We start from the raw sequence: 21,485 nt of genomic DNA, 5'->3' as shown, positions 1-21,485 counted from the left end.
CTGGAGATCCCTGGCCCTGCGATGGTGCGGCTGGCCTCGACCCGGGCCAGGGCCTTTACGGCCCTGGCCCCTGCCTGGTGGAATGCTCTACCTCCAGCTGTCCGGGCCCTGCGGGACCTTGGTGAGTTCCGCAGGGCCTGCAAGACTGAGCTATTCCACCGGGCCTTTGGGGGGGCTGGCCGCGGTTCTACCACCCCCCACTGAAGCTGCCGTTTTCCATCTGGCCGGGCCCTGGTCTCCATCTTGGGCCGACCTATCCCCTCCCTCCATTGGCCTGTAGATCGGGCGCTCTGATATTTTAACCAGTATGTAATTGAAACTGCTATTAAGTTTTAAAGTTTTAAGTTTTAATGAATTAAGCTGCACTCCTGTATTTGATATGTTTTATTGATTGTTGTTGAATGTGCAGCTATTCTGTGAGCCGCCTCGAGCCCTTCGGGGGTGAGGCGGCTTATAAATCTCATAAATAAATAAATAAATAAATAAATAAATTTATATCCTGCTTTTCTCAACCATATGGAGACTCAAAGGGACTTACAAAGGAGCTTACAAAGTCATTTCCGTTCCTCTCTCCACAACACTTTGTGAGGTAGATGGGGCTGAAAGCATTTTGAGAAAACTGTGACTAGCCCAAGGTTACCCAGCAAGCTTCATGTGTAGGAGTGGGGAAATGAACTTTGTTCACCAGATTAGAGTCTACTGATCATGTGGAGGGGTGAGGAATCAAACCTGGTTCCCCAGATTAGAGTCCAGCTGCTCTTAACCACTACACCACTCTGGCTCTCAAATATTTAAAGCAGCAATATAGGATCAGATGCGATGATTCTGTTGAATGCCTCAAATTCACTGAAGTGATTTTTCTCAGATCATCCTCCAGCATAGTTCTCTGTGATCTGCAAAAGCCACTCCTCCATGGGACACTCCAGAAAAGTCATGTAGTATGGCACTTCAGCAAGAAGAGAGGCTTGGCAGGAATCACCCTCCTTCCTTACATAAATGGAGTGAGCTCAGCAGATAAAACCTCTGAATGCAAGAGTGACAGAATGCGGAAGGAAGAATCAGTTGAAATGGCTTACTTGTCTTGCATGAGCAAAAGCTTCATTCTGTTCAGAGATTGGGAGATTTAGATCCAGTGCAGTTTTCTTATTCACTATTTTAAAAAGATTCCAATTTTTTGGTTACTGCAATTTTCACAGCCAGAACTTCTGTCAAATTTACTTCTGAAAACTGCATGATAACCTTGATATATGAGATATGTGAAAATGTACCTTTGATAATGGTATTTTTGCCTCATTTCAGCTGCACTGTTCTCCAGTTCTCATTCAAGTCAAAGTGGAACTGTGCCTCCATCCCACTCCATGAGTCATGCTTCACCAAGCCAGAATGCACAGGGCAGCCCACATAACCCTCCAGCCCAGGTACCCCCTCTTGCAACAGTGGACTCAGGAACTGAAAGGTAAGGCTATCAATGTTTGGGAAGCCATTTCCTTCAAAAAACAACAACCAAGGAACGTTTTGAGTTGTGATGTTAGAAAGAGATATCCATGACATTGTATAGAAACTTGGAATATGGATTTTTTTTGAAAATCATCTATAACATCTGGAAGAAACATCGTCACTTACCATTCATATTCATAAATTACCAAAGCTCTAAGTGTGTACGTCTGATGTGCTACTTTTACTTTTAATGCTTTGGGTCCTTATGCTTTGGGTCCTTAGAGGCTTGGTAAACTTTTAATGCTTTGGGTCCTTAGAGGCTTGGTAAACATTACGAATACAATCTAAACTCAGTTCAGCATGCTTAAAATAATTGGTGTCAGTGGTCTTAAGAAACATTGTGCTATATTATGTCTGGGGAAAGGGAAAGAAGTTATGGAAAACAGATTTATTTTAAAATATCACCCAGCATCTTTGAAGCCACTGACCTTTATCATTTACATAAAGACAAGCTTTCTTCTTTTATTTGCTTTCAGCTTTCCTAAGGCACACAGGAAATAAAAGAAGAAAACTGGTCTCTTATGGAAGAAATAACCTTGATAAAGGTGGTGTCTCAAAACACATAGGGAAATACCTCCTGTTTTTAATCAGAGCATAGTAAGAAATATAATGCATTTTTGTTTTTATTAATCTACAATAATAATATTGTAGTATTTATCATAAATATCTGGCCTCTGCTAATAAGTGGTAGAGAACAGTATATTCTGAAGAGTGCAGTTAATGATTATTGTATGCAGTCAGCAGCTATTCATTGCTGATTAAATTATGAACCTACATTGTCACTTATTTCAGGTATGTTAGATGTCAGCTAGGGGAAACTGGATGGTTGTGCATTCATTTTTTTGAAGCATTATCTACATATATAAATAAATACAATGAAAAAATATATTGCAGCACTTCTTTGATTTCTTCTAAGTTTATTAAATCAGATGCTTCCCTATATCATATGAATAGGCCATGTGGGGTCATATGTTCCCAGGCGCATGCCACCTGGTCATGTGGGGGGAGAATCGCCCCCCCCACACACACACACACTCTTCCCTTGATCCCTCCCCACTAAGTTGCTGCTTCAGCTGGCTGAGCCTCCACTGGCCGAAGGAGTAGCCTGACTGGCTGCTGCTGGGTGCCCCTCAGCCCCACCCTGACAGGCTGCTCCAAAGGGCCAAGAGATGGCCTGTGGCAGGCTCCCGCCAGCGAAGGGAAGTGGGGCGCGGAGGGCATGGGGGGCGTGAGGAGAGCATGGGTATGGGAGCACAGGGGGCCTTGGGGGAGCACAAGGGGGACAGTGGATGGGGGCACAGGAACAGGTGTTATCCCGGGTGCCATTCCCCCCTACGCCTCTGCTTCTTGTATAAGCCTAATAAATGGTAATATAAATCTGTCATTATTGCTTTTTATCCATAGAAATTTCGAGGATATAAAATTTCCTGTTCTTTAAATTTTTCAGACCAACAAAATAATTGCTGCCATGTTCATATTATGAATGTATTCCAAAGTATTTTATCTCCCAGAGAAACTGAAATACCAGAAACTTTGAGAGCTCCTTGGTTAGAGAGACCTCTTGAGAAATTTCACTAGTGTTCATATAATCTCCCGGACAGTTGTCATGACTATGTTAATTGTGTTCCTTTATTTGTTTAAATCCGTAAGTTATATTCACAAATATATATGAGAGAATATGTATATGTTATATATGAGATACATCTCCCAAAATTACAACTGATCTCCTGACAACAAAGTTCCCCTGGAAATAATAGCTGCTTGGATGGCATTATGCCCTGCTGAGCTCCCTTCTCTACTTAAATGCTCCTCTCTGCAGGCTCCATCCCCGCAAATTTCCAGAAATTTTATAACCCAGAGTTGGCAACCTTAAACTGCACAAATCCCTTACTTGGCTTATGTTCTTGTCTTTCTTCCTGCAACTGAAAGCACAAATGTCTGCTACTATTGAATACATACTCCTTTGAACTTTCTTCAAGCTGAGATTCAGAGGCATGCATTCTACTGCAGGGAAGACTCCAGAGGTATCAAAATATTCTTATCTGAGGGAATCACTATGCCTGGGATGCTAGGAAAAGGAAATTCTTCTAATAGAATCAGGGAAGAAATCCAGATGGTAATAAGTAGTTTTCAAAACACAAAACATGGTTCTCTTAATTCTACTTTATTTGCCAGAAAGTACTAACAAGTCAAGGAAGGCTTCAGAGTATGGAGGAATAATTCAGTGACAAGCAGAAGTTGAAACAAAGAAGACAGACAATGGGGATTTTCTATAGTAACTGAAAGATATTCCTTTGAGACTTGGAAAGAAACTCTTCAGGGATCTTTGAACCAGCGTTTTGCCTATGAGCACAATGAAAAGCTGTTCCTTTTCTTACTCTTCTTGTATAATAGGAATTTCTGCTGTCTTCTGTAGGAATTCAGCATACCAGAACTTTTTGAAATGATTATATTCCTGTAGAAATACATGCACTTTGTGAAGCAAATCTTTAAAGAGGATAAATCCATAAAGAAAAACAACTATTCTGTGCACTGCTCTGGATCCCTGATACCACAATTTATGTGTCAGAGTGTGTCTTCACTACAGTACACTAGCCTTTTCTGCATGAGTTGTTTACAATAAGTCTTGCCACTAAATGCTACTTTTTATTGAATTCCACATTTTTTCCTGTGTTTGGTTTCATAAACATTTTTTTCATTTTTCATTTTTCCTCCATTGTTTTACTGGCCACTTTTATTGCAATATTTTTTGCTATCCATTTTTGAGCCAATTTTCCTTGAGCATTCAACCCTGTTGAGAGGGTCTTTGTTTCTTACCCCACCAAATACCTGGCCCTTATCCATGCTCATTCTCCCCTTCAGTCATTTTCTTCTCCCACTCAGCCTCCATTTTCAAAAAGATTTTTTCTCATTGTCATATTGAACCAGCAATGCAACGTTGAGGCAAAGAAGCAGGAGCGATTAGATCAGTTTTTTCACTGTCACATAGAGCTTGCAATGCTAATGTTCACTGAAATTGCATTCACACCCACCCACCCAGACTCCAGTGTAGTGGGACAGTGGATTGGAGAGGGGGGGGGGAGTCAGACAGGACTGAGCAACCATAGTTGTCTAAGAGGGAGGGGGAAGCAGGGAAAGACAGACACACTGTTGGAAGAATGGAAGGAAGACAGGGAAGGAAGAGGAAGAAAGGGAAGAGAGAGCCCACATTCCACATCCCCTCAAAAGCCTGTGTGGTTGCTGGGATGGTGATTTGGGTTCTGGGTGGGGACATCTGCAGGAGCTTGAGGATTCCCCCACTTAGAATCTGGCTCTCCAGCACAGTCTCCGTGGTCCTTTCTCGCTGAGGAAGGGCAATTGCATTCACACCCACCCACCCAGACTCCAGTGTAGTGGGACAGTGGATTGGAGAGGGGGGGGGGGGAGTCAGACAGGACTGAGCAACCATAGTTGTCTAAGAGGGAGGGGGAAGCAGGGAAAGACAGACACACTGTTGGAAGAATGGAAGGAAGACAGGGAAGGAAGAGGAAGAAAGGGAAGAGAGAGCCCACATTCCACATCCCCTCAAAAGCCTGTGTGGTTGCTGGGATGGTGATTTGGGTTCTGGGTGGGGACATCTGCAGGAGCTTGAGGATTCCCCCACTTAGAATCTGGCTCTCCAGCACAGTCTCCGTGGTCCTTTCTCGCTGAGGAAGGGCTGCAGAGGCCATGCTGGGGTGGTGATTCTGAGAGGCAAGTTCTGAGCCTGAGGATTCCCCCACCCAGAATCTGGCATCCATCTGTGCTTGAGAAGCAGAGTCAGGCCAGGAGGCAGTGCCAAGGGAAAGACTGGAAGGGGGCACAGGAGAAGAAGGCAGCAGGCAGTATAATGATCTTCCAGCTCCTTGCTTTTGGGGGGAGTGGGTGGGTGGCCAAAATTCACCTACCCCACATGATCCACAGGAGTGGTGCCAGGGGACCCCCCCCCCCGGGCCCCCTCAGGATGCTTATGATTCTGGCACACATACAAAGAAGCAGGAACTATTGGATCAACTTTGTCGGTTTCACATAAAACTTGTGATGTTTACATTCAGACACAGATTCATATAGACCTTGTGATGTTAATGATCAGGCAGAGATACAATGAAGCAGCAATGATTGGATCAGCTATGTCAAATTTATTTTGAATGAGCAATGGAACGTTAAGGTGAAAATCCACACTTAGGAGTGAGTAAAATTGACAAGGGACTGCTGCAGTAATGATTGTACATTAGTGCAGCTCTAATTTAGCAAAAAAAGTGTGTTGTTTGGGAGGGGCTGAACTATGTGTTTCTGTTCCTTCACATAATAGTGCCTGCCCTAGTCTTTTTTATCTTCTATTTTGTGGACAGTTTTAAATGGTAGAAAAGGAGGCTGAGATATTTTTCAATGTAGCTGCAGAGTAATGCAACAACACCTGCGCAAAAGAAAAAAATGGGGGAAGGTTGTCCTTCAGCATTATGGATGACATCCCACTACCATTAGGAATAATGTGTTTTCAACCACAGTATGTTGAATAAATGCAACTACTGAAGAGACAAGGGAGGAAATTGGGGGGGGGGGGGTAGAGATGTGTGGAATGATTTCACAGAAAATATTTCCAAGAAACAAGATCTGACCAGTGAGGAAATCTGTGGTAAGCTGTGCATTGACAATTAAACAGAAGTCTATTGACAATTCTGCAGTAAGGATCCTATAGTGCAATCTAAAACAGTTACTGTTAGTTTCTGTCACTGCCTTGTACCATTTCCTTGCCTGTTTAATAAGTGCATGAAGCCAGATAACAGATTAACACAAATAAGCAAAATTCATGCTTATTTAGAATTATGATGCTCTTATAAACTATGAGCTAATGTGAGGGGTTGAACAACATTCTGTTCATTTAGATTACCTAACGAATCTAGAGTTGCCAACCTCCAGTTAGGGTCTGGAGATTTTCCAGAATTACAAGTGATATCCAGACCATAGAGATCACTTCCCCTGGAGAAAACAGCTTTGGGGGGTGGATTCCATGGAATTATACTTGCTGAGGTCCTTTCCCTCCCCAAACCCTCCCCTCTGCAGGATCCCCCTCCCCAAATATCCAGGAATTTAGCAACACAGAGTCAGCAACTCTTTTCTCTTGTGAATGCTCCTGGTGCCTGAGAAAATGAGCTTTGGTGTCAACAGAATCAGAACTAGCAAGCCAGAGTTAATACAGGTATCCCATATTTTCCTTCCTTCCTATGGAGACATGGGGCCACCCATGTCACTGGGCGCATGCCTCTGGGGCGCCCAGCAGGATCCTGCACCCCCCTCGCTCACCCCCACCCCTGCTGCCGCCACCACTGCCCACTGGGCTGCCAGCCCCCTCACTCACTCTTTACTTCCCCGCAGGCTCTGAGGCTTGGCTTCAGGGAAGCTGCTGCTCGGGCAGCCTGTTTCTATGACTTTCTTAAAAGGGCAATGCTCCAAAGATTGCTTAAGCCAAAGATTGGTAAAATGGGGGGCGGGGCGGCTGAAAAGATTATATCCATCCACTTTGTGGTACCATTGGCTACTATGTAATAAAACTAGAAACATCAGATGATCTAGTCACAGATTTGGTTGAAAGTAAGGACTGATGCTGGAATCCAGTAGGAGCAATGCGTGCTCATCACTCATTGCAATCCAACCTGAGCCGCAGCCTCATTTGGATATATAATAAATTCTCCAAATCCAAACACAATTATTTCTGATGTTCAGCAGTGGTAGAAACCTTCCAACCTGCAACTTATTCTGACATCTTGCCTAGGTTCATTCCCATCTTCTTTTCAGACTTTGGCACCATGCTTCTGTCTTATGCAGTACTATGGACTTTAATTAAATTCCTGATTGCAGTCATGCATGCTCATCAGTAACTTCATTTGGAGGCTCTTGGCAATACAGAATTGGATCAAAACTTTGAATGATCTGACCTTCTTAGCCTTTGAAGTCAGAATGAGGTACAAAACAGGATTTTTTTTAAAAAAAAAATCTGGGTTGTAATTGCATGCATGGACTTCAGGCCTTGACCACAATTTCTGATGGCAGTTTCCCGGTGCTATTGATTGTTGCATACACAAAATTTAATTTGCTGTTCCCCCAGTAACACACTGTGATTTATTTGAGGACAAATCTGGATTGAAACAAGGCCAAGCCTCTCTTTTGTGAGATGGGCAAGCTGTTTAGGTAGATGCTATAGTCACCAACTTGAGTAAGCTAGGAATTCATGAAGCGATTCATAAATCATTATCAAGACCACTACAGTCTACTAAAAAGGCAACTGGTCTAGCTATACAAAATGCTGAATTATCATTGTGAAGCTTTTCTTGGATGTTAAATCCAATTTGAAATCTTTAAAACTGTCCTTTTATATAAAGCTTTCAAAAGGATTTTTCCCCTGGGTTGTTGGCTCACAGTTAAAGTCATTTTTCATTGATTAGATTTCACAGGTGAATTTTACAAAACGCAGAGGATAATATGCCAGAATTCTTTACACAGAAAAGGCACCCATCTGTGCATTGTTTCTTATCCCTGGCAGCAAATCAATAATCTTTTCAATTTGAATGCAAAAATGTAAAAAGCAAACCCATCTCTTTTCTGTTCCTCTGAAAGATGTGTAATATGTCAACATATACAGCAGGAGTCCTAAATATTTGGGAATGGAGATTGATTCCAAGATGTGTGTATAATTGCTTATTCAAATCCCAGCAGGTCTTGTTGTTTATGTGAGCTTTTCCCGAACCATTGTGAGATTAAGTGACTGAATATCATTATGGCTCCTGTGAGTCATCGTTACGATCCAATGTATTTTCTATATGTCAGTTAAACAGAAGTACAGTTCAGTGTGAGAAATCTCTTGTATTATCTCCTGACAATCTCTCTTGTTACCATTCCCTGAGAGAGCAGCTAATCCTTGAGCTCAATCCATTAGGCAGGGGCAAGTGGAAAAGTTCTTTTTTTCCTTCTGCACTGATGAAAACAAATGGTCTGTCCTTGCCAGTCTTTTTCTTTGCCAGTTGCTGGAAAGTAAAGTGGGAAAAACAGGACTGAAGGCATTTCATGCCAGTAGGACTTAGGGGTAACAGGAGAAGGAAACAGAAGCCAAAGAGATAAACGTATCAGTTGAAATCTTGTTCTGTCCTTCATTTCTGCTAAAATATGTTAGCAAGGAAAGCTTCATGGATTGCATATCTCCCTAACACAGTCAGTCTGCTTAGAACATGGCCATCCATTCTTCAATCCATTCTCATAGGACAGTTTTTGCCCACTGGATGAGTCTTGGATGAGACATTTGATACTTGATCTGGAGCCTTAGTTAGCTCTTCCTTGTTTTGAGGAGCTGCCCCATTTCCTGATAGACTTTAACAAAATGAATGGTTGATCAGGAGTTTTCTCACACATAACTAAAATATTTTTCTATTTCATTGCCAAATACATGTATCTATGGCCATTTACACACTTGTGGTCTCTTGCACTGAGCATACCTTTGGATTGGATTCTCATTTACACATGCATTCCCCCCTCTTCAGAATTCACTGCACTGTCAGATCAAAGAATCTCTGCATCTCCTCAAAGCTCTCAAAGTGCAACTTTTCCTTTCCTTTCACATGGGAAGCAAAAAGAATCAGTATTTAGCTTTCTTTGGGTTTTCTCACTCCTCCTCACCTTTCCCCACATGCACAACAGATGTTTTTCCCGGTCTTCCAGCCACCACTTTAGAAGGATCAAAAGGACTGTTCTTCAATTTTCATGCTGAGGGTCTATCGTTAAAGTGATAGATCCTTGAAATTGAAATAAAACTTACATAATTTATTAAATTAACAGTAGACAAACAAACAAAAAAGAGGGAAAACCCACTGTAAAGCAAACAGCAATAGGGTAAGTAGTTTATGTGTATGGCCAATGCATTTTTATTGTCTATGATTTATAGGCCAAAATAAGAACAATATTTTTGTAGTCCAAAAGATCTGCTTCATTATAATTAATGTCTTTCTTTAAATATTTGTGAAACTGTTATTTTATAACTTTAAAAGAACATGTGGAGGATTGAATTATTTGTAAATTACCTTTAGGGCAATACAGCTGACTGTTGCTAATGCTGGCTTTTTTCTTAATTTCCCAGATTTTCAGCTATTGTTCCCTTTTCTCCTCACCATATAAGCCCAAGAAGAATTCCTGCTTCGCTTCCCTTGAATCAGAAAAGGACACTGCAGGGTTCCAGTACCCAGCAAATTGTTGGAACTCACATGAAGACATGTGAGCCATTAACGAATTCCCCTTTTCAGTCAAACAGCATCCAAATCCAAGGTGAGACAGAATCTTGTAATGTTGTACCTATTTTTGGAATTTTTCATTTAAAATTTTTAGAACATGGCTTTGAACCTTTATTAATAAGAGCAATACAATTACCATCGACCAAAAGAGCCACATAATGTATGCCATGTGTGTCATCCCAACAACATGCATATGATATCCCTTTCTCCCCCAGGCATTAGGCACAACAATTAAAGCTAGAGAGTAAAATTGCCAAGGCACCTGAAAACCACAGAGAATTGGGAGTAAAGCCATTGCTATCCCACTCTGGCCAGCTTGCTGTGTTCTCTGGTAGCTGCTGCAGTTATGGCCATTTGACTCTCTCTTCTCTGCACCTGTTTCTCTCCTCCAGGCAACCAAGTGGGTACTGGGATGATAGTGCAGAGGCTGGTGGTGAAGTTGGAAAGGATGGCAACTTTGTTCCCATCACTGGCACAAGACTCACCCATAGCTCAGTTCCTCTGGTTGCAGCTGTTTCAAGATGGGAACCATTTACTAATGACAGTCCCTACCAGACAACAGGCCTTGCCCATCTTTCTAGGAAATTGTGCTCAGAAAAGCACAGGTAACTTGTGAAAGAACCACAAGTGGTTACTGAGCCACTGGAGTGAGTACCACTCCTTTACATCAAGTTACAAATTCTTTCTCTGGCAACCCTTTTGCACTGCCCTAATATCTTTGCCCTTTAAATCACAACTTTTCCTTATTCAGTGTTTCCTTTTGGCACTTCAGAAAAAAGAAAACAATAAAGCCAAGTACTTAGTTATGGTTCTCTGGAGCCTGCAAAAAAAAATGTCCAGTTGTCTCAGGTCATGCTAGTTCAATTCACTCCAAGAATCCCATGGAGCTACTTCATCAACCTGGCCTATTCGGTATATATATCAGGGGGCAGGGAAAGCTTTGTTAGCCCTAGCCTCCTGTAATTCTTAGGCCGCCTTCACATGATTTAGAGGGCTGTAGCTATTGCCACTGAACTTTCAGCTCAATCTGCTACCAAACAATAGTGACATTTTTCTGTCTCAATATGTAGTCTTAAACATGTCAGCTCCATTTAAATTGGCTGTACCAAGGAGAAAAAGAGTTTCACTGCCAAGAAGACTTTCAACAAAAAAGGTTGTAAATAGTTTCCTATGTTGAAAGATTTTTTTAAAAAAAAACTGGAGTAGAAAGCACTGTGAAATCAGAGGCTGTTAGAACTTAAAAGAAATTTTGCAATCAGACACGGATAGCTTCTGCACAATACACTAATAATGTATGTCACACATTATTAATAAACCCAGTTTCCCCTGTTTGCCTTCGCACTGGAGATTTCACCCCTCGAGGAAGTAAGTGCAAATAGCCCGGGTTGTCATGACTCCTTCGGTTTCTCCAAAAAGATCGCTAGTTTAGCAATGTCTGTAAAACCTGGGTTGAGGGAATTATAATGGACTGAACCTATTTTGGGGAAGAACCCTGTGTGAAGTTCTTTCCCAAAATGGGATAAATAGCTTCTTTAGTTCGTTATATTTGGGCTATGTGGAAACCATCACAAACTAATATATTTTACTTACAGACTTCTTACAGTGCACATATTCAGAACTTTACCGTATCTTGCCCTAAAAAGAAAGAATAACAGATAATTCTATCACCGCTGCAAAAAAAATGCTGATACAGCAATATTATTTGTGGCATCACAAGTGATGATCAGCAGCTGTCACCTTTAGAAGATGCAGTGTTTTGGCAGCACACAAAACCATTATAACCACACAAAATTGACATCAAGACCAGTACTAACTCTGTCTTTAAGCAAAGGACCTTAATTGGCCTTTCCCCCTCTGGTGTCCTCTGACTGGGTAGCAGTTCTGTGACGGAGAACTTCTGTATCCACTTTCCATGTGTCACAGACAATGGCTGATTCCTTGCTATATATGCAGATCTCTAGAGTTTCCAATCAAATGGGAGGTGGTGGGTTTGTTAGAAAAAGAGAGAGAAGGAAGGGGGAAAGTGAGTGGAAAAATGGATCACATTGGCAAAATACCTCTTATATGGTTTAGTCATCAGTTGAGTTAAGTGGTTAACAGTGCAGTCCATTGGAGGTGGGGGCTGGGGGCTGAATGAATCATGGATGCAGCACCAGAACACACCACTGCTGCTGCCCCTAACATCAGTACAAGGGACAAATGCAACAGCAGGGGGCAAATATACTAGTGGCAGGGTGCACACAGTTTTGAAAGCTGCCACAGTGCTGGCACTCCTCCAGTGCAAACGCTTGCACTGACATAGGTGGGGGTGTTTTGGGGGTACTCCTGGGAGTGGAGCTGATTTTAGTTGGTTTCCACAGGTTTCAGCCAAAGAACTCCCCCTATGCCTGCTGGCAACTTATGCCATGTTAACAGCAGGAGTAAGTCATAGAATAATAATGGTGATTTGTGGGGGAGGGGTTGTGACCACCATCATTTAGTTCCCTATACCCCAAATGCAAAAGTTTCTTTCATAGACGAAATGGCACTTGAGGCTTTCTTGAGTAGTTTTAAAAAACAACACATTTTCTCCTTGTTGAGAACAAGCAGGACTAGGGCAGGTCTGTCAGGGAACTGCACAGCTTACTGGATCCTCAAAAATAATAGTTTGGGGAAGAAACACAATATCTACTAGTGCTCAGAACCTGGATGAACAATGCATGAAATTATAAGAGATTAGTCAAGAGCATAGCAAATAAGGGAGATGTTTTTTGACATTAGCATAAATGAAACCAGGGGCAGGGTGGCGGTATTCAAACTGAGTCCTTATTAAGTGTGCATAAGGAGCTTCAATTAGCCAGGATCTCCTGACCCAGTTCCTTGAAATATCTTAGTCTGGTCTCAGTTCAGATTTGTGTACGTATAGAACTTCTTTTAAAAACAATAATCATGCTGATCAGGACAGGGGAGGTATCAGGGTCAGGGGAGTCAAACCTCTAACTACTAATAGGCATGTTTTGAAGGGGACTTCTAGTACTCCAGCTGTAGGGAGAAGAACCTCATATGCAGTATGCATTTATGGGCACTATGTCATCTCCTCAGGGGAAATACATGTCCAGGGCATATATGGATATGTGCCAGAAAGCAAATACCATGGTGAAGCAGTACTTCTTTACACCACAAGCTGACAATTCAAAATGACCTTGTGCTAAGAATAAAGTCTCCTCACAGTCACTGTGTTTAAAGTACTCTTTCTGTATCTGAAATAGTTTAGGAAACACTGCAGCTTATGTAATAAGGTGATATCCACAATTCCACAAAGGAAGAGAAGAAAGCAATATTTGGAAGGATTAGGAAAGCTCATCTGTGCTATTTGCTTTCTATCTACCAGTTCCAAAAGCCCAATAATTCCCAGCCAGTATAAGCTTCATCTATCCCCTCTGGACCTATTCACCTTGGATGCCAAAGTTTTATTTATATAAAGATTCTTTCATTCTTCATTTCCTATATGCTGCATTTGACATTTTAAAATGTGCATGTATATATGTGTGTCAGAAAGAAAAGAAGATGTACAGAAAAATTCCTATAATTTTTATTCAAGCACTTGCTATGCTTGTAAATGGCTATGCCTTATACCAAGATTTTAAGGAAAATTATATACTTTCAGAGTAATACACATACAATAGTTTCGATATCTCAAACTCTAAGGGGAAGAAAGACAATCTCTAAAATATTTTTAGCTAAGTTCCTGATTATGAATCCAAATTGGTGAGAGATTTGCTTGTGACTTTGTTTGGCTGACAAGCATAGCCATATTTGATAACTAAAATCTTTAGTTTTGAATGGAACTGAGAAATCAATAATAACTGCCACTTACATCTTTCCATGTATTCAGCAATCTTAAAGATTACTTTTGTAAAGAATGAACTTGAAAGAACAATTTATTGCACCTAACTATCGGTTGAATCTAGCCAGCCTTTTTACTCTTTGACTTGCCTCCTTTCTACAATTCCCTCCTCCCATTTTGCCAGTCCATCTACAGTTTCGATCCAACCTGTATCTTTAATTATATTAAAGGTAGTATAGAACTAGATTGGTAGGATTCATATGTGAATAATGAATGTGGATAAACAACAGTGATCATGAAAGCATTGAGAATATGCACAACTTGTCTGCGTCAACAGGATTTCGTCATTATTTCCTAGTCATTCATAGTCTTCAGGTTTTTTTTTGGAGAATGTAAGTTTGTCCATGAGATTACAAAAAACACCTTGTTGTTAAGTGTGACCAGCCAATGTATTACATTATTTGTTTATGCTGTCATTTAGCATACATTCTTCACCATCACACTTGGAGATTCAGTTGATTGACTGGGCAATCTGCAAATTTTTCTGTTTGCGATATCCACTTGAGTACCTTATCCATGTTTTCATGTGAATGTGCAAAATTGCCAGTTTTGTTCATATTTTCCAGTTAACTTGCAGCAGAGGTAAGGAATCTGCCTATGGAGGTAGTATGGGACTGCCCCAGCGAATTTGCCCTCCCCAGGCCACTTACCCCATTAGAGGGGCAATTCTGTGGGAGGGTTTTTGCTGTAGCTCACCAAGACAGACAGACCTGACATAAAGCACCACAGAGGCATACCAGGGGTAAATAGTGGCCAAAGACAAATTATCTCTGTGAGCCCCCCTCCTATGGGCGGGGCTCTGCCCCCTTGCTGCAGCTCCCATGCTCTTCCCCCATCCCATCCCATCCCACCCCCTGCCAGCTGGGGGTGGGGCTTGGGGAGGTGTGGCCATGTCCCCATGCCCCTGAGCCCCGCCCCCAGTGCTTATAAAAGCACCTCTCCGGGGCCAGGGACCGCAGTCTGTTCTGGCCTGCCCGGGAGGGCAGAGCAGAAGAGACTGCCATCTGCCGAGTGTGAGCCTAGCCTCCAGGGGGGAGGGGAGAAGGGAGCGAGCGGGGGGCAGACCCAGGTGCCCTTGACCCTGCCCATGTCAATGACGACATGGGTGGGGTTGAGGGCTCTCGGGGACGACAAGGCAGCACGAAGTCCTGCTGCCTCTTCGTCCTTGAGCGCCCTTGACCCTGCCCATGTTGTCATCAGCATGGGCAAGTTCAAGGGTGCCTGGCTCTGCCCCCACTGCCATCTTCATGGTCACATGGGGAGGCAATTTTGTATACCCCACGTGACCAGAAGAGTGGCGCCACTGAAGTACCACATGTGTGCTTCTGCACCTCTGCTGCCTCCACCGTTGTAGCAAGTGTGTTCTGGAGGCATGGTCGGGGATGGAGCTGACCACCCTTTTGGGTGGCATAAGCCCACAATGCCCAATGGAGGGCTTTTCAGCAGTGGGGAGGCTTTTTTGTTTTTTTGTTTTTGCCTCTCTGTGCCACCGAGAAACTTTCCCAGAGATGGTGAGGTGACTCCACAGCAGTGCTGCATTTTGCCACCAGAGGTTCTGGATTGGGCTGCCTTCCCCCCACCCCTTCAGGATATGTGCGTGATCTGAAAATTATTAACTTTAGCTGTAGTGCATGAAAAGAAACACAGTTTTGTCACATGCATTTGAATAAAAACACCTGTTCTCTCAATGCTATGTAGTACTTTTGACACTCTGTATTTTACACTTCTTATGTTTGCAGCTGGGCTTTGGCTTGTAAACTGGATGAGTAATGGTATCATTTAAAAGGAAGAAAGATCAGGAACATCTGTCTAGCTGATAATGATACTTGTTTGATAAACATAGATAAAACAAAACTTGGGCTGTCTTGAACTGTATGGACCAAATCATCTGGGAGCCGCAGTCTCAATGACAATTTTTTTAATGTTAGAATTTTGAAGAGACTTCTAACTGGATTGTTATCTGACCATGTTTGCTACATTCCATCTCTTCCCTGCTGCCATTCCTTTGGCTTTCTCTTCACCCTCTCAAGGTTGGTCTTTGGTTGCATTCCTAACATTTCCACCACACAGATCTTTGTGTACAGAGATAACAAAATGTTTCATCACTTTTACATAGATGAGATATTAAGATATTTTAAAATACCACTTTTTAAATGATTTTTTAGTTTTGTCATGTTACACCTAATATGAAAGATTAATTAATTGCCAGTAAGAGATTCAAGATTGAAATGTGGTTCTGCTCTGCAGTGGAATTATATTGCTTGTTGACCCTCCCTTGGGCAATTAACCTCCATCCTTTTGTTCAGACAGAAGTTCTCATTGGAGCTTCTTTAGTTGGAAACTTGGATGAAGGATTTCGATATATGACATTCCTTGTACAGCTTTTCCATTGGTGCTGCCTGTTTATTGGGCTTTGGCATTGGTAGCACTTGCATTGCTTACCACTGCAGGTGCCATTTTTTTCGACACAAGATGTCAGAATTAAGGCAGATTTGGCTTCAGGTATCACAATGCAATGAAATCTGATGGGCTAAGTAGCATTGACATGAAACCACAGGCTCCCTGCCTTCACTCTGGAATCCTGCAGATAAAGAAAATTTGGCTTCCAGGGGCTAAGTGGTCACCACCATGACTACCAGTCCTGGTAACTGAGATTATCACTTGACACTTATTCACAACATACATGTACACTCAAGCAGTTGCCAAACGGCCCTCCCAACTATGCATCCTTAGAAGAGGGTGATGAATTTTTAGGTCTTGTTTCAGCTTATAGTTATCCAGGACTATACAGACTGGCTTTCTTTGGTGAAGTTATTCCAATAAACTAATAGTGATATCAACAACATTCAGACATGGTGAGTTTGGAATATAAATGTGCCCAACTCATGATGCCCAACTCATGATTCCAACATCACAGTGACTGCCCATGCGGGGGGCACAAAACTCTGATTTTTCACCAGGCTCCATTTTCCCTAGCTATGCCTCTGTCCAGAGTGGAGAACAGAAGGGGCTGCCGACTGCCGGCTGGGAGCCCAGCTGGTGTGGGGGCAGGGGAGGGCAGAGCAGGGAAATCTGCCATCTCCGGCCTCGGAGAGCTGCTTTAATAACCACTGAGGGGGGGGGCTTGGGGAGGCGTGGGCATGGGCATGGCCCAGGAGTGGGTGGGGGCATGGCCCCGCCCCCCAACCTCCAATAAAAATCTATACCTACGTCCCTGGGTGGTAAGATTCCAATAATTTAACAACTGGTTGTTTACAAGCACCATTGTAACAACTGGTTCTGCCAAAGTGGTGCGAACCTGCTGAATCCCACCACTCGTTACGGGCCCGTGAATAGGGTGCCCCCAGCTGCCATAGTTGGATGGAGAAAAAGGGCTCTGCTCTCACACATCCAGGAGGGAAGAAGCAAGCAAGAACCTTGGCTTTACCATTATTCCCTGTAGGGGAAATTTTCAGGGGAACTAGCGTAGCTGTTTTTCAAAATGAATTTATAACCTGTAAATTCAAACTTTCATCATCATCTGTTTACCCCTCAGAAACAACCGAGCACCATTCTCCAAGTTCTAGTTTGCAAACTGCTTTGGCTATTTGCAACAGATCTCCCATCCCCCATGCTGACATTTAAGAAGAAAAGTGGCCATAGTAAAATAATAGAAAGCAACAGCTTTCCAAAATAGTTTTTAGCTCATTACTCTCAATGGTGCTTTGTGCTTGCTTGAAAAGCTCTCTTAAAAATAACTGCTGTCCCAACCAGCAGTGGCCACGCTGTGAGAGTTTACAGCTGAGTCACAGCAGTTACCAGAAACAACTATTTCCATCGCTAGTAGATGATGCCAGCTGGCAAAGCTCTATAAAAGTTAGGCTGAAAATGTTCTTTTACATCACCCCACACTCATTTTTCATTTATGCATTTTCTTATAACTCTTCTACACAGAAACTGAAATGCTCAAGGGGTAATACTGATTTATATAAGAATGCCAAATGGGTTTTTCTAAATATGATTCATGCCATCATGGTTGATATTGGTTATTTTCCTTCTCCAGTGAATAAGAATGTACATTTGTAATTGTTACCCTTCGGTCATTATTTTGAAACTCTACTTTTTATCCTCAAAGGCATTTTTAATTTAACATAACATTGTCCAACATGGTTAGCCTTTCACCAAATATACAAATATAGACTACATATTTGTTTATTTCCTTGTTACCACTGGCCTGGTGGGATCCTCTGTTGTTGTTGCTAGGGGTTCCCAAGTGAGCATCCTATAACTTCTGGGTTATCTGGGTTATAAGGGAAGGTAAGCTCATAGGCAGCTGTAGCAATGGGAGTGGATACTTCCTTGATACATTCTCGATGGAGGAAAGGACAGCTCCTCAGGGCTGTTCTAGTTCATGAAAATGGTACAGGAAGGAAGGCTGAAGCTCCTTTTCCCTGAGCATCATAGGCAGATTTGGAATATGGCCCCTGCACACGCCTGGCAGGCATGGAACTCCAGGCATGTGTGATTTTAAAAAAAATCCTTGTAACATCCTTGGGGTCTTTGCATTGTGGGACTCAGCCCCATACAGGTCAATGGGATGTTTGCTTCTCTTCATGGAGACTAATAAGGCTGAATTTGTATAGTTGACCATAAGATAATCAAGCAAAGGTGTTATTTCCTAAAATTAAAGAATGTTAGGCTGTGAATATTATGTGAAGTGAGAATACTCTTGAAAATATCAGGACAGTTAATAATTCCTATGGCAGGATATGAATTAGGATTATTTTTCTCTGGAAAGATTTAAAATAGCTAAGAACAACTAGCTGAACATTTACACAAAAAAAGTCACGAAGTTTGTAATGAAACTAGTGTAAATGCAAAAAAAAATGTTTGTAGTACATGAGCCAATAAAGCAGATGGCTGCTATGTTGATATGTGTTCTTCTTTTTAGGCGTTTATGGGCAACTGCAAACTTTCTGTTCTCCACATTATGCTGACAATCAGAAAAGTATACAACATGTTGGTACTTGCAATATGGTTCCTCCTTTTGAAGACTGTCTTGTACCCACATCTATGGGTCAGTCAGGTTTTGATGTTTTCCATACGGCATTTTCAGCTCATTCTGGTATTACAGGTAAAAAGAAAAATCTTGTTGTTTTGTTTTTAAATACAATTTCTATACTTTTACACAAAAGTAACCACCATTTCTGGCAGTATGTCACTGGGCTTAATACCTTGCTTAGTCCAAATGGATTATTGTATGAAGGTATTGCTTATAAATATATTTTTGAGAATACCCATCTGCTTTTTCATAAAAGACAATGGTCACTTTTCCATTTTTGCAGAAAGTGACAGTGAAAATACTAGTCACCTACATATTTTCTAACCTTGACTTATCTAGACATCTGAAGAATCAAAGACAGAGAGAAAGCCATTACTTATCCATAGCAGTACTTCACCTTTCAATGACTGAAAACCTATGAACTGGTTCACGCATGCACTTAATAGCACCTATCCCTACTGCACCTAACATAATAGGGTAGAATCCTGCATGTGCATATTGAAATTGCTGAACTTTTGATGACTTGCTGAGCAGACTCCAAAGAAAAAGGATTTTGCTTAAATTGGTATTGAACAAAATAAATGTTCTATTGATGTGTCTGATGCACACAAGCAAGTCATCTCCCTGTGCAGGTCCATGAGTGCTGTTCATACTTTTATGAACTGAACTCATATAATTCTCAGATTTGTAGTGTACTAGAGTTCAATTCAGCTGTGAAGTGATGGTACTCTTGTGGTAATTCACAGATTTGTTCAATACTGAGATATTCTGGTGGTATTTTTAAGACTTTAGCAATACGCTTGTAAGCAGAGTTACATCCTTCTAAGCCAATCAATTTCAGTGGACTCGGAGGAGTGTGTCTTTGTTTAGGATGGCACTGTAGGTGGCCCAGAGTGCAACATCAAAAGATGATGACATTAATCAGTAAACACCAAACCAAATGTGGACTATCAAATAAATGTTCAAATATCAATTTTATATTAATCAGTCACTAGTAAAGGACTTGCTGAGCAGACTCCAAAGACTACCATGCCACAGGGGTAAACGTTAAAAATTAATCCCATGGCACAAACGTTTCCTGCAGAATGTCCTAACATAATAGGGTAGAATCCTGTAGCTATACCACTGGAAGGAGCTTGTGCAAAAGTACTTCCTTTGCCTTGCCTTTCTGCCAGAAACCTTCAGTGCATTAATATGTCTCTATTGAGGGTTGGGGCCTCCATGAACAAAGTGGCATGTGGTATATGTGCTTCACTCAGAAAAGGGTAAAGGTGGGTGGGTGGGGGTTGTTGTTTTGGTGGATTCCCTTTCATTACCACAGCTCCCCATGACCCTCAGCCAAGAGTTTCTGGGTACATAGGGGAAGGAAGATGGGTGTGTTAATCTTACATGAATGCCTTCTGCTTGCACATCCATAGGAACTGACCCTTCAAATTTACCAGTAAGCATCAACATTCTCTGATATTGACCATAACATATATGGAAAAATTAATACTCCATAAATCCATAGGGGAAAGTAACCAGGCTTCCCTAACAGAGGCCCTTTCCGCACAGGGCTAAAAACAGCGGCCCAGGGACGGAAAAACACCAGTCCCTGGGCAGCCGTTCACACAGGCGGTGCTGCTGGAGGTCGGAGGGCAACATGGGCGGGTCCCTGCAGCCCTCCAGACCGACGCTGGAGGATGAGGTGAGTGGGGGAGATGCAGAAGAGGAGGCTCCCACTCACCTCATCCTCCAGCCGTCCTCTTCTGTGCTGGCCTCTATGGGGGCCACTCACATGCTCCCGTGCGAACGGCCCCCTCCCCTCCACCGGCATAATTCCTGCCGGTGGAGGAGCGCCCTTTCCGCTGTGCGGAAAGTGCCTATGTTTCATATAACTTTGACAATATCTGTACTGTGCCATCTAGAAGACATGCAATCGAAGCCTGATGGTTGCTTTCCTTAGGGAAATATGCTTTAGGAGGAGGGATTTGCAGGGGTTCATAGCCCTTTCCTTGCTTGATACTTTTTTTGGTACAAATTGCCCTCCAAGCGGCTTCTCTCACATGGTGTTCTGGTTGTATGTTTAGAGAGACAAGTATATTTGGAATCCTGCTGAGAGGAAAGTGGCCAGGGGGTGCAATTTGTAGTAAAGAAGTGGTAGGTGGGGAAAGCGTAACATGACTCTGACCTGGCCCCATTGCTTCTCTTTATCCCTGGAAAAAGCAGCCCTCATTTTTTTGTTGTTGTACTTAATTGGCAGTTACGGCCCTGATTCTTTTATGTTATATATATAGAAATATTCTTCCAGTTTGTTCTTAATGGTTCTTTTTTCCCTTCTAGTTTATGATCTTCCATCAGCCTCCACAGGTATCTTCGGTGAATCATTGCGCAATAGTGCTGAGGACTCCAGTTTTCTTCAGATAAATGCTGTAGATCGTTGCCCTAGTCAGCTTTCATCAGTTTATACTGAAGGCTAAAGAAGGCAAAAATACAGTCCTGCATTAATTTCAGTCAGAACTATTCTATTAATATCTTTTCTTCGTCAGGACAACTGCTATAAACTATCATTGAAGATATGAAGAATCATAATGCTCAGTTTCACAGATGCTGCTAACAGAAGTTATCAGGGGAAATGCAGCGTGCCAAAGGATGAGCATTTTTTAAAATAAATTCACTTTTTTTTTTCACTGAGGCAAAATCACAGTCTTCTGAAAGGGAATGAATTACCAGTATAACTTGGGTTTGTTTGTTTTTTAAAAAAATGAATTTGTGGGATTTTTTTTTC

General features: G+C 42.1%; 1 protein-coding gene across 1 annotated transcript in view; it reads left to right on the top strand.

Annotated features, from left to right (window-relative positions):
* GLIS3 (GLIS family zinc finger 3) overlaps positions 1–21,448 on the top strand; it is a 174,065-nt gene extending 152,617 nt beyond the window's left edge. Inside the window, exons 9-12 of the mRNA XM_048504313.1 lie at positions 1,300–1,456; positions 9,641–9,825; positions 18,608–18,790; positions 21,041–21,448. Coding sequence (XP_048360270.1) covers positions 1,300–1,456; positions 9,641–9,825; positions 18,608–18,790; positions 21,041–21,177 — 662 coding nt within the window. The 3' untranslated portion in view covers positions 21,178–21,448. The remainder of the gene's footprint in view (positions 1–1,299; positions 1,457–9,640; positions 9,826–18,607; positions 18,791–21,040) is intronic.
* Positions 21,449–21,485: the final 37 nt, after the last annotated feature.

This window comes from Sphaerodactylus townsendi, linkage group LG07 (assembly GCF_021028975.2).
Source record: "Sphaerodactylus townsendi isolate TG3544 linkage group LG07, MPM_Stown_v2.3, whole genome shotgun sequence".
Classification (NCBI taxonomy): Eukaryota; Metazoa; Chordata; class Lepidosauria; order Squamata; family Sphaerodactylidae; genus Sphaerodactylus; species Sphaerodactylus townsendi.
The sequence above is the reverse complement of the archived record's forward strand: the minus strand, read 5'-3'. Positions and strand labels throughout refer to the sequence as shown.